The following is a 13941-nucleotide window of genomic DNA, read 5'->3' as shown; positions in this document are numbered from 1 at the left end:
ACTACAGTATTGTTACAGTACCAGTACAAACATGTCATGCATTTATGCACCAAGGTTTGATAGATAACTTATCGAATTTACATACTATACTTATCAAATTTACATACTACAGTACCAGTACGTATACGAACATTTCATGCATTTGTGCACCAAACGCAAAATTTCAGTATAAGCTTACAAGTTACATGTGGAGTGATGAAAATGCTAAATCACCAGACGGAAGTCTTATTTATTATTCCCGATATTGTACGACTCTGGTAACCAAGGTTTCGGGTGATAGTGGTTCCACTGTTGTGTGAATCTAATCCCCTGTGATTAAGATAGTGTATACATTGGAAGTCCCAAAACAGTACACTGCAGGTTCATGGAACTCTGTCAATAAAAACTGTCTGTATAATCCTATTTGTAATAAAACTGTTGAAGGAACACAAAGCATTTAAAAAACGTAGTTACAACACTTTCTTTACTACGACGGAGGTTATGAACAAGTTCTTTTGGTATTTTATCATTTAGTCTAGCTCTTGTGTTTTTAACTTTTATATTTAGAACAAATTATACATGCTGTATATCAAGCCAGTTGTCAGTTTGCCAATATTGTGTCAATGCGATTGGTTTATATTTATGTTTGATTGAAGGAGAGGGGGTAGAAACTTGTCACTGTTGTCACTTTGTTTGTCAATATCGAACACAATTAATCGTTTGTTGCATACTGGTCTCTGTTCGACAATCACCTCGGTTGGAGACAGTTCCACAGTAGTACACCAAGTCGTCGACAGGTGGTACACAGAACCCGAACTTTAATTAAGGTAGAAACATGAAGAGCGATACCAGTATATACATGAGTTCCACTGCTATTGTGATAGCATCATTGCTGTCTATAACGTTGCTGTCTGGTACTGGAATACTTGCATATTTCATACGCGACCCAAATTGTCGTTCAGACGTTGGCGTGTTACTACCCTCGTCCTCCACACCACCACCGCATACAAACCAACCACCATCCGTAGAACCCAAAGCACCCTGGGAAGAATACCGTCTCCCCGGTACACTTGAACCCAAATCGTACAATCTCAAGATAAAAGTGGATTTGGACCAGTTTGTATTTGACGGTAACGTAGCGATAACATTCAACTGTTTAGTACAGACAGACATAGTGTTGATTCATAGCAAAGAGTTAGATATTGAAAGAGATTCAGTGCAAATTACACGTATTCTAGATAACCAGGACGTACCACTGTCAGGAGAGCCTGAACTTTATCCAGATACACAGTATCTCGCTGTCAAATTGTCAAGCACTCTGACTGTTGGTCAGCAATATGTCATCAGTATTATCTACAGAGGTCAACTACAGGATGACCTTATTGGTATATACAGAAGCTCGTACACCAATGCTACAGGTGTCAAAAGGTGCGTAAAATCCCCCAAAAAAAGTTGCTCGTGAATAATTAACTACACAGCTTGATATCCGTCGAAAACTTTTTCAGTGATTGACTCTTTGGTTCAGATAACGCCATATACTAGTAGTATCATGGAGCTGCCTACATAGAAACTGGGTACATAGAAACTGCTGGGAATGAACCCGCAAATGGAATAGTAAATTAAAAGCCATGCTATATACTTCAAACAGTGTCCATGACTCCTTTCTGATTTTGGTATAGTATGTACGTGTATGTTATAACACATTTTTATTTCACAAACGAACGGTGTTCGTCATTTTCATTCTAAGTGTGTATATTTTTGTTCATTTAAGGTACTTGGCAGCATCTTTTTTCTCACCTGCAAATGCTCGAAAGGCATTTCCATGTTTTGACGAACCGACGATGAAAGCAAATATTACAACTACATTAGTACACAGAGCAGAGTATAGCGCCCTCTCTAACATGGCCCCGTACACTAGCCTACCAAGTTCAGAACACAGTGGCTGGATGGAGACAACTTTTGCTTCAACTCCTAAGATGTCAACATATGTGGTAGGGTTCGCTGTAACCGACTTCGAAAAAGTGTGTCATACTTCAAGAGAAAAAGTGGAGGTAAGACACTCTATAATTAAATTATGCATTCAATGTTGAAAATGTGTGAAATAGTGTGTAGGCAAAACACACACTATCCTTTTACACCAAAACGAACGAAAGGGAAATGAAACACTTTTGGACCATTCCTTTAACGTCACTTTGATTTACATGGCCGGTATATCCTATACAGGTTTGTGCCTGGGCTCGCAGTAATGCCATCGACCAGGTTGATTATGCAATGAATATAGCTGTACCAATTCTGCAGTATTACGAAGATTATTTCGACATTCAATTTCCGCTACCAAAAATAGGTAGGAAAAAACTTGTTGTTTAATGTTTCCACTTCATGACTGTCTTAACCAAATCGAAATAAGGGTACTATTCGTGTACATGTGTTATCCCATTGCGCAAATTGATGTAAGATTGTTGAAAACATAAATATAATAAAGCCACCGTAACTACCTACATGAATGCTTACTTACTTACTTACTTGTGTGTGTGTGTGTGTGTGTGTGTGTGTGTGTTTGTTTGTTTGTTTGTTTGTCTGTCTTTCTTTCTGTCTGTCTGTCTGTCTGTCTGTCTGTCTGTCTGTCTGTCTGTCTGTCTGTCTGTCTGTCTGTCTGTCTGTCTGTCTGTCTGTCTGTCTGTCCACTCACCTCCCCCCTCTCTCTCTCTCTCTCTCTCTCTCCCTCTCTCTCTCTCTCTCTCTCTCTCTCTCTCTCTCTCTCTCTCTCTCTCTCTCTCTCTCTCTCTCTCTCTCTCTCTCATAATTACACTGATTTATTACATCCACTAGATATGGTTGCAACTCCTGACTATGGTGCTGGAGGTATGGAAAACTGGGGTTTAATTAATTACAGAGAGAGTGCTTTTCTGTACAACCCATTAGTGTCAACAACATTAACAAAGAGAAGAGTGGCCACAGTAGTATCACATGAACTTGCTCATCAGGTTAGAAATGCAACTTGTTATACCCTATATACACCACACTGTATGGTACAGAAGTTAAAAAATCACGTGTTTATCTGATCGCATATCCTTACAACACACACATGTATTATTTCTATGACAAAAGTACAAACTTAAATAGATCTACCCATATTACACCAGTGGATGATGGTGATAGCAGCGCCTGGGGTATGTGGATATAATCACCCTGTAATCAAGATAGTGTAACTGGAAGTCTCCGAAAACGTATGTAGTGGATGATCATAGAAGTCTACAGAAAAACTAAAAAACTTGTTGCATTCAGTTAGAAACTAGGTTGAATGTGCATCCACATGAAAAAACTAAGTGTAATTACATTAATCTAATAGCCCATCAGGCACTGTCGTCTCTGTCTTGCGAAAAGCTACATGATTGGGAATTTTTGGGACGGTCGTTTCTCAATATAATGTTGCTGGATAGATTTACATGTGAGCTAGACTGTAAGATACGTCGTGACGTTTCGCCCTGTTTGAGGGCGCCCCATCACGGCGTACCTTACAGACTACATGTGAGCTTTAATACAATGTTTAACTTGACAGTGGTTTGGAGATCTAGCTACCCACTGGTGGTGGGAGGATCTATGGCTTAAAGAAGGTTTTGCAAGTTTTATGGAATATTATGGAGTTGATCACGTCGAACCTCAATGGCACATGGTAAGGAACTCAATCAATCAACCAACCAATCCGTCAATCGATCGATTAATTGGCATTCAATAAATAAATAAAAAAATTAATGAGTTTGTCAAGCAGTCAGTCGTTAATCAATATATTAAAATAATGAGTCAGGTCAGCATTCAGTCAGTCAATCAATCAATCAATCAATCAATCAATCAATCAATCAATCAATCAATCAATCAATCAATCAATCAATCAATCAATCAATTAATCAACCAATCAACCAATCAATCAATCAATCAATCAATCAATCAATCAAGCAAGCAAGCAAGCAAGCAAGTAAGCAAGCATTTACATTGATATCATATCTTGATCAGTTTCTATTGCCTGTAGTGGTTACATTGATATTATATCGTTACAGCTTGATCAATTTCTAATTCTTGATGTGCATCCAGCATTCCACCTGGATTCTCTGCTATCATCTCATCCCATCTCCGTGCCTGTCAATCATGTGGATGAAATTAACTCAATATTTGATGCTATTTCTTATAGCAAGGTAAGTTACATTCTTAAATCACATATTTACCGGGGAGGGGTGGGCTGGGGTGGGGTAGGGTGGTGGTGGTGGTGGTGGTGGTGGTGGTGGTGGTGGTGGTGGTGGTGGTGGTGGTGGTGGTGGTGAATAATAAATATGATCTGCCGACATCTATAGTAAATCATCACATATTTACAGGGGCAGGGGTAGGGGAGGGGCGAATAAATCTTAATATAATAAACATGATCTGCCGACATCTATAGTACTTAGTATATTTCCAATCACATATTTACAGGGGCAGGGGTAGGGGAGGGGTGAATAAATCTTAATATAATAAGCATGGTCTGCCGCCATCTATAGTATATAATCAAAAAGAGGTGACTGCACATGAAAGTACTTGACAAATGTACAGCTTTTAAAGATAGCGTTGTACACTCTTGACTTTACTGGTACTTCGTAAAGTAAAATACATATACTCCCTGTGCTCTGTGTATAAAACCACGCTGTTCTGAAGCGTTTTATAATAAATAAATAAAAACAAATAACTTAGTAATATATAAAAAATAAATAGACAAATGATCGTGAATGAATATTAGTATAATGATCGCATGTTAATGTATAACCCAATCTTTACTTTACTCCAGGGGGCATCTATAATTCGAATGCTTCGATATTTTCTGGGACACGATACATTTCGCAATGGCTTACAGGTAAATGTGTAACATTGTTCTATTATCAAATATAATTGTAATTTTCTGGACTACTTATAGTTCGCAGTATAAAAAAATCAGATTCCGTGCCATCTTATCTCGGAGCTGCTAATGATGATACTGTAGGCAGATACAAAGGCAATCAGTCCATTACAGCTTCTCTGGGTCACTTTCTTTCTATTTTGCTGAGTTGTCGTACAGCTCTTTTCAAACTACCGTCCATCAGCTCTGTTTGATACAATCACCCTGAAACCAGTTTATTTAAGATAGTCAGATTGCATGAATACAGTTTCTTACAGACGTCAAAACATCGCCGCCTGCACGTAGTTGCAGTTCATCTAAATGTAGCTAGAAATTGTAATCTTTCTATCTTAATGCAGAATATGTAATTTTCTATTGGTTTCTGCGATGCGTGGTTGTACCAAACAGAGCCTATGTATGAACGATAACTTGAAACAGACTGTACATGTATATATCCATCCATGTTCCATGCTAGTAGTAAGCCGTAAGTCTCCAATAACTTTATACACCTATTTTCTTACCTGTAGAAATATCTGAATCGATATGCCTATAGCAACGCCAAAATGAATGATCTTTGGGATGTACTGAGTGAGGTAAGGATTTCACTGAGTTGAATTAAAGATTACAGAAAATGAGCAGTTTGACGAAGCCTGTTGACCGACCAGATAAAACGTTTTTAAAAAGTCGTATGACTGACGTTTAGTCGTATTTAATACCATGTTCTGTCATTATAAACACTCAGTCACTACCCGACTCAGACTCTATGGTTTTATAAAAGTAAGCGGTTAACCTGAATGAAACAGACCGTCTTTCTGACTCGATAAATATCTTCCATTACATTTTATCGTCTGGTGCGAATGTTACTACATTTTAATCTTTTTAAGGGACCCGGTGTAGATTGCGTAAAGGCCGTTTTAGGCAAATAAAATGTAGCAATGCCGGTAAGAGCATGGCGATATACCTCTATGGTAAGAGTTTGTCGCTCTGGACTGTGAAATGTAATTAGTAAGATTTGTGGAGCCAAACGATAAAATGTAGTGAGATTTATTTAAATCGAGTCAGACAACATTCGGCTTTAGGTTCACTGGCTTGTAGTGTACATCTCCTGGTGAACATTTTCAATAATAAACTAATTTTGCTATATGCTGTCTTTGCTAGGCAGTGGACGAGGATGGACTTATTCTGCCAGCTTCCATTAGAGATATCATGAACACCTGGACTTTACAGATGGGTTTCCCTGTCGTCACAGTATCACGTGATTACTCAGTTGATGACGTAATTAGCTTTTCATGCGATCAAGACCATTTTCTTGTTGACCCTGAAGCATCTCCGGATGATGAGTAAGTTTCTAATCATGATAGTCGTTAGTCTAACCATATTTTATGTGTTTGGTAAATCGCTCCTCTAGCTATCCGCTGTTTTTCTACTTTCTTTTCATACACTGATCTACACTGTATTGGGTGTCATTCTATTTATTAAGTCATTCATTTTCTGTCATTCCACGCCGTGATGTTTTAAAAAGACCCTTCAAAGACTGTTATATGTTGATATTGTATAGTGCACCGTATCACATTCCAAAGGAATGCCAATTACTTCACGGTGGATAAGCGAAACGAGAATTTGATTTTAAATTAGAAAGCTTAACATCAAAACCATGGACATTAACATTGTTTCATACTGTTTTATTTTTTATTCTTAAAAGGTATACATGGTACGTACCGCTTACTTTTACTGATGGTTCTAACCCCAAATACAACGAACAAGATGTGAGGATGATTTGGCTAGAAAAGAATTCTGGTAATTACTGTGATTCTCACAACATTTTATGCACTTATCATTGAACTGATTTTAAGAGTCCATCTAAACCCTCCTCTCTGTCTGTCTGTCTGTCTGTCTGTCTGTCTGTCTGTCTGTCTGTCTGTCTGTCTGTCTGTCTGTCTGTCTGTCTGTCTGTCTGTCTGTCTGTCTGTCTGTCTGTCTGTCTCTGCCTCTTCCTGTCTGTCTGTCTGTCTGTCTGTCTGTCTGTCTGTCTGTCTGTCTGTCTGTCTGTCTGTCTCTGCCTCTTCCTGTCTGTCTGTCTGTCTGTCTGTCTGTCTGTCTGTCTGTCTGTCTGTCTGTCTGTCTGTCTGTCTGCCTGCCTGTCTGTCTGACTGACTGACTGACTGTCTATCTGTCCGTTTGTCAACCTCTCTGTATCTCTACCTTTCTGTCTCTCACTCCCTCCCCTCTCTCTATATCTCCTCTTTCCCCTCTCCTCTCCTCTCTCTCTCTCTCTCTCTCTCTCTCTCTCTCTCTCTCTCTCTCTCTCTCTCTCTCTCTCTCTCTCTCTCTCTCTCTCTCTCTCTCTCTCTTGTATATACTTTCTATAGTTCCCTATTGCTATGGTATATTATTTACCTATCTGTTTAAACTTTGATTTACAAGTTATTATGGACAATACTTCCTCCTTGGCTGGTGGTAACGAAGATTGGCTCCTTGCTAATATTAACCAGACCGGTTACTTTATTGTCAACTATGACAACGAAAACTGGAATTTATTGAAAACCCAACTACTGGTGGATCACGAGGTAAGACTCTACCCTTTTGTATTACGGCAAGATCTCTCGAAAGTACTGAACTGCTTTAGGTACGTTGGTAAATACAACTTAGATTTTGAGCTTTCAATTGTCAATTGTTTTGTTAGGATGAGCGGCCACTGGGTATACATGTACGATACGAACATTTTACTTTCACCAATTACTTTATAGAGTACTTCTGGTGTAACGATAGTCTGAAAGTTACGATGTACTCTCTGTTAGCCAGGTTATGTCTACCATACTGTAATTGTTTTTCCAAATTTTCTTACAAACATTTACGTTGAAAAAAGGTCAATTTTCCAGTGTTTTTAAAATTCAATATTATTTATTAAAACAATTATATCGTTTTAACTTTTATGGTATAGGTGATCCCCCCGACTAGTCGCGCTGCCCTCGTCAATGATATTTTTACTCTAGCTAGAGGAGATCGTAGTAGTACGACAAATGCACTTGACTTGAGCCTTTATCTGAGGAATGAGAAGGAGTACGTTCCGTGGTCTGCTGCTTTTTCTGCATTTTCATATGTAGGGGAGATGTTGCAGTCAACGGGTAGTCATGGCATGTATCAGGTAAGTTAGCTACTGGTGGCGAGTTGTCAATGTTACAGTAATGCATGTAGGTATCAACGAGAAACAGGATCCTGAATCATGGATATCACTCATATTGTGATGTAAAACCAACAATGTCCGTCACTTTGTTAATTAAAACCGTGTCATAATTATTAAGATATTTCGACAGACCGACTTCCTTTATTTCTGAATGACTTTAATATTGAATTTATCAAACATTCAACGTCAAAATTGACATTTTTATTTCAGAAATTCGTAGTTGATTTGGTGACACCATACTACTCAGATGTTGGTTGGGATGATACGAACTCAGACGTCGCAGAAAGGTATTGAGCTGATGTGATGTTATCATTTATACCACCCTGTAGCTGTTAAAGAATAGCCAATCCTATAAACCTGTGGCTATAACCATCTCGAACCAATATAGAAACGCGTAAAGCCTGATACTGTCTATATTTTCCCTTGCTTTTGTCGGGGCTAATTTATTATTTCCCGGTCATCTTTGTCTGTTGACTGTAAATTACTAAATTAAAGTTATAACGTGCATGCATCCCCTATAGCATGTCACCTTTGTGCCAGATTTGAATGAAATCAACCATTACATGCAAGAGACAGAGTTATATAGCGATGGACGGACACTGAGACAGACACATGGACAGACTGACCGAACCCATCCCTCCCCTTGGGCAGTGCCCAGAAGGGACACTAATTCTTATTCGCCACTCTCATGACAAATGATCGATATATTAATTAAAATTGTACTAATTGTAACTCGGATATTATTTTAGTGATCAGATACCCAACAATATATTCCCTGAAAAGTGTTAAATATCAGTGTAGACATTGCATATTGAGAGTTCTTGTATGTGAGTTCATTGATTCTGTATTTTACAGTCTTTCCAGAACGTTGGCACTGAATCTAGCTTGTCACCATGGTCATACAGAATGTATTAGTACAGCCATAGCATTATTTGACCAATGGATGAGTAACAGCAGTGTCAATCTGTAAGTTATATTTTGTGATAAACATATTTATTTGAGGGTGTAACTATATATATATATATATATATATATATATATATATATATATATATATATATATATATATATATATATATATATATATGTGTGTGTGTCTGTCTGTCTGTCTGTCTGTCTGTCTGTCTGTCTGTCTGTGTGTGTGTGTGTGTGTGAGAGAGAGAGAGAGAGAGAGAGAGAGAGAGAGAGAGAGATTATAATTAGTGATTATAATTAATGTTTATTTTTGCATAGGATCTCTGCTAACATAAGAAGTGTTGTATATTGTACGGCTATCACCCATGGCAGTAAAGAACATTGGAAGTTTGCTTGGGATCAGTACAAAACCACTGAAAGTGGTGAACAGTCGTTGTTAATGGAAGCATTGGCATGCACCAAACTACCATGGTTGTTAAGTCGGTGAGAAATAATAGAATACCAACTTACGGTACAATATTATGGGATGTTAAAAAGACAAATGGAAACAACACAGGGAACATCCAAATGTTAAAGACGATTTTATAAAATCAAATTTACTGGAAAGAATACATATAAAAGTAGTGAAGAAATCTTCACAATCAGTATACCCAAAACCAGACGATTAGTAAATTACGTGTTATTCAACTACAAATATATAGTCATTGCCATATACATATTAAAATTGGTCAAAGAAAATACCAAAAAAATGAGCTGAACTTAAAATTGTCACATGATATAGTATCTTATACCAAAATGAGGAACTTGATAAATTGAATACATTTACATTTCTTATACTTCCACAAGAGAGACTTTATGGTATTTATTCTTTATGTCGAGGAAAACTCCTAATCTAAAAACTCCCAGTAAATCATGTGTGGTCTTTTCAGATCCTAAAAATGGGTTTTGTATTGAAAACAAATTTCTAAACTAGTCTTCACTAATATTGTAGTATTGCTTGTCTTTTCTTAGATACCTTGAACTTTCTATACAATCCAATGAAATTCGTCGTCAAGATGCTACTAATGTCATCTCATACATTGCTAGCAATCCCTATGGTGAGTCCTTAGCCTGGGACTTCTTTAGAGCAAACTGGGACTTTTACTTCGAAACGTAAGTTTTTGATTATGTTACAATTTTACTACTGTCATCCGGGTACTGTCAACATACTTGGCATCACCAATATTCACAATTCAGGAAGGGGCGTGGTCTGTGTTATTGTGACGCACATATTTTTTCATGCGTAATTATGCAAATTTATTTACCTAAAGCAGGCCGGAGAACGTCATGGGATGAGGTCAAATGTTCAACAATTTTTAGGACAGTGCACCAACATTCAACATTTGAGCACACTTCTCTTTATTTTGGGGTAGAATCAGTGAGATTTTCAACATCGTCATGCTAACTGTAAAAAAACCACCATTACACCCCGTACCCCAAGCTATTTTAAATGCATATACTAAACCTGCACTAGCTGCAACTAGGACATTGTTTCATCAAATAACCAAAGAGATATTCAACCAAAAATTGTCAATTGCTTATACATGTAAAAAAAACCCATTGCATCATTTAATTAGTGATCAATATTGCCGGAAGTGTTGCGGCAAGTTCTCATTAAGTCTCCATGTTAAAACTGTACTGTTGTAACTGGAGTATCAATTTTCAAGTCAATCAGACAACCACTGTATATTCACTGAAAATTGTTAAAATACCAATAATTAGACATTGTACATGTTAATCAGTGGTTAATCAGTGGTCAATGTTATCCAAAAGCAGTACAGAAACATTGAGGTTGAAATCGTGATCGCCGTTGAGGGCGCTGATTTGATTTGATTTATCGTGTATACAACTACAAAAAAATAAATGCTTACCTACAGGTGATGTAATACTGTTCTCGGGGTACGATATTACAAGTACTAAGTTATTGTACCCAACAAAACATTTTTAAAAAACGTCCCAGTTGCAGCTTTAGTATTCTCCAAGACTAAGAATAAGATCTGCCAATCATTCAAGCACTGGTAGTATGATGGTACACAGGCTGTTTTTACATAATTTCACGACAACAACAACAACAACAACAACAACAACAACAACAGCAACAACAACAACAACAACAACAACAACAAAATCGACAGAAAGAAATGGCAAAGCTGTTTATTTTGTTTTTGTAGGCTATCGGCCCTTATATCACGTGACTGCTTTCTTGAGAAGGTGATACTTCAAAAATAACTACTCTTTGTTTGATGGCAATTACCCATGGTGATTCAAATACTTAGTAAGATTAAGTAAATTATGGAGAAAGGTATAATTAAATGTAAATCGTCTGGATAATCTAATCCACTAAATCGTGTTAACCCAACAGATAATCTAATCCACTAAATCGTGTTAACCCAACATATAATCTAATCCAATAAGTTGTGTTAACTCAACAGATATGGAACAAATATGTTTTCATTTCCTACACTGGTAACTGGCGTTACAAACCCTTTCTCTACTCCAATTAGGCTACAAGAGGTAGGTATAAATTTAAAGTGTTATCTCCCTGAATCAATCAGTGTATATCAATTTCGTATCAACTAGCTAGTAATAATAATAAGATGATTTGTAATGCGCCTCATCTCCGAAGAGCTCAAAGTGCAGAGGAAGAGTGGATACAGAAATAGTTAATGGAAATGTGAATTCAATGGAATGTGTATTAAATAAAATGAGAAAGAAAAACAGTTATTAGCAGTTGAAGAGGTGTGTTTTGAGAGAATGTCTGAAGGTTGACAAAGATTTGGAATGGCGGAGATCAAAAGGGAGGTGGTTCCATGAAGTAGGGCCAATGTAAGAGAAGGATCTTTCATCAAATGTTTTGGTTGACACCCTTGGAACACAGAGAAGACGAGAATCAGAAGACGAGCGAAGTGGTCTTCGAGGAATGTATTTAACAATTCATTTGAATGACTAAACCTAAAATAAACCCCTTTGGCAATAATTGGACATTTAGTTATCGCAAGATCGTCCAATATCGCTATTTTGAATACTAGTAACTGGTGAGGGCGCGGTCTAGATCGGCCAACATTGCCACCAAATCTCAGCTTGTTATTCATAATCTATAATATATTAATATATAAATAATATTAATAATAATAATAATAATAATAATAATAATAATAACTTATCTATGTAGACATATTTTGAAATCAAGAAAGTATTATAAACGCAGAATTATATTTTTAAAGTCAACATGTAAGCTTAATTGTGTACAAAATCTATCTCGAGTGTATATCTGTTTCTATTCTATATTTCTCCCTACAGCTAGAGGAGTTCGTGGAAAATCACCCAAATCTTGGCACAGCAACTAAAGCCTTCCAGCAAGCCATTGAAAGAATCCGTTCCAACATCAAATGGAAAGAATTAAATGTAGGAAATATTGAGGAATGGCTTCAAGTTCAAACAAAAGAATAAGCTCTCATTGAAGCAATTCGATTGCTATTTTATTTTATTTCAATTTTACGCTATTTTTTGATGATTAGCATTTAAGTTTATTATCACAGCATGCAGCACCAACTACTTAAAGTCACTTGGTGATTTGTAGGGAAAATGTACATCATCTGCAGGTCTGTAAGATAAAAGAATGAATACAGATTAATGGAGAAAATATATTTTCCACTTTTTACGTATTATTCCGTCCATATGTTGGTTTTTACTTACATGCAGGGGAAGTAAAACGTGAACCTCTAAATTAATGTAGATAATTAATTGCGTCAATAAATTTGACCATTATTCAAAGTAATGAGGGCTGTGCTTTGTGACTGCCGCTGGCATTTTTAAGTGTCAAATTTAATAATAAATGTCAAAGATAATTGTTACATTATTTGATAAGTTGAAATGTTATTTTGTCAAGGGATTTGTTTACTTGTTTGTATTTGTGTATAATCTAATAACTTGATACTCGAGATTTTGTTATTTACCGTTTCATTGCAGTGTTCATATCTCTGTTCAAACCATCAATGTCACCCATATCTTTTGTAGACAGTATAAAGTCAAATACCTGCCATAAAAGGACGGTGTTGATGTATTAGGTACTGGACAGAAATTAAGGAGTACACCCCTAACAAACGTCGTTGAATGCCGTCACCCCTTACAAACGTCGTTCAGTACACCCCTTCCTTACACACGTCGTTCAGCACACCCCTTCCTTACAAACGTCGTTCAGTACACCCCTTGCAAACGTCGTTCAGTAACCTCTTCCTTACAAATGTCGTTCAGTACACTTGAACCCTTACAAACGTCGTTCAGTACAACCCTTACAAACGTCGTTCACTGAGTACACCCCTTACAAACGTCGTTCAGTACACCCCTTCCTTACAAACGTCGTTCAGTACACCCCTTCCTTACAAACGTCGTTCAGTACACCACTTACAAACGCGTTTAATTAATGATTAACAGGAATGCCAACACACCGTGTGAATATTCCAATCAACTATTAATTACAAACATATGAAGACATGAAGTTGAATATGGGAAGCCGTTCAGTATGGGAAGCCGTTCAGGCCAAAAGTATTTTTTTTATTTTTGCTATAGTATTTTATATTTTTCGTACTTACAAACTAATTTTAACAGTTTATGTACTTTTATTCCATGTTCACATTATTTTAATTGAAATAAGTTTGCATTTATTTGAGAATATTGTTTTATTTTTCGTCAAACCAGAATTATTTTAAGGATTATATATAATTGAAAGTCAAAATATATTTTTTGTTAAAGTTTTTTATTTTATTGTTTAATTTAAAAAAAAAAATTTCAACTTTTTTTTTTTTTTTCTTCCCAACTTTTTTTTTTTTTGGCCGAGTCTGATGACCAGCGCCTGTCACGAGTACGTCGTGCTCGTGACAGGCATGTCCTTCGACATCCATTACGACGTGTTTCGGCGTCAAAT

At 36.8% G+C, this 13941-nt stretch overlaps 1 protein-coding gene across 1 annotated transcript; it reads left to right on the top strand.

The window, feature by feature from the left end:
* Positions 1-814: 814 nt before the first annotated feature.
* On the top strand, positions 815-12467 carry LOC144446336 (aminopeptidase N-like). Its single transcript, XM_078136083.1, has 18 exons — positions 815-1407; positions 1751-2030; positions 2203-2323; positions 2809-2963; positions 3539-3652; positions 4035-4169; positions 4793-4858; positions 5407-5472; positions 6038-6219; positions 6582-6676; positions 7304-7446; positions 7821-8024; positions 8274-8350; positions 8919-9029; positions 9297-9461; positions 9990-10130; positions 11450-11531; positions 12318-12467. The coding sequence occupies exons 1-18, from the start codon at positions 815-817 to the stop codon at positions 12465-12467; spliced, it is 2880 nt and encodes a 959-aa protein (XP_077992209.1).
* The last annotated feature ends 1474 nt before the right edge of the window (positions 12468-13941 follow it).

This window comes from Glandiceps talaboti, chromosome 15, assembly GCF_964340395.1.
Source record: "Glandiceps talaboti chromosome 15, keGlaTala1.1, whole genome shotgun sequence".
In the NCBI taxonomy this organism is placed as follows: Eukaryota; Metazoa; Hemichordata; class Enteropneusta; family Spengelidae; genus Glandiceps; species Glandiceps talaboti.
This window is presented reverse-complemented; position numbering and strand designations above follow the sequence as displayed.

Excerpts from the sequence above, each read along its gene's own strand:
- LOC144446336 (XM_078136083.1), top strand. The coding sequence starts at position 815 with ATGAAGAGCGATACCAGTATATACATGAGTTCCACTGCTATTGTGATA. Across the intron at positions 6,220-6,581 it reads GAAGCATCTCCGGATGATGA|GTATACATGGTACGTACCGC; the intron begins GTAAGTTTCTAA and ends TATTCTTAAAAG. Across the intron at positions 10,131-11,449 it reads TGGGACTTTTACTTCGAAAC|ATATGGAACAAATATGTTTT; the intron begins GTAAGTTTTTGA and ends TTAACTCAACAG.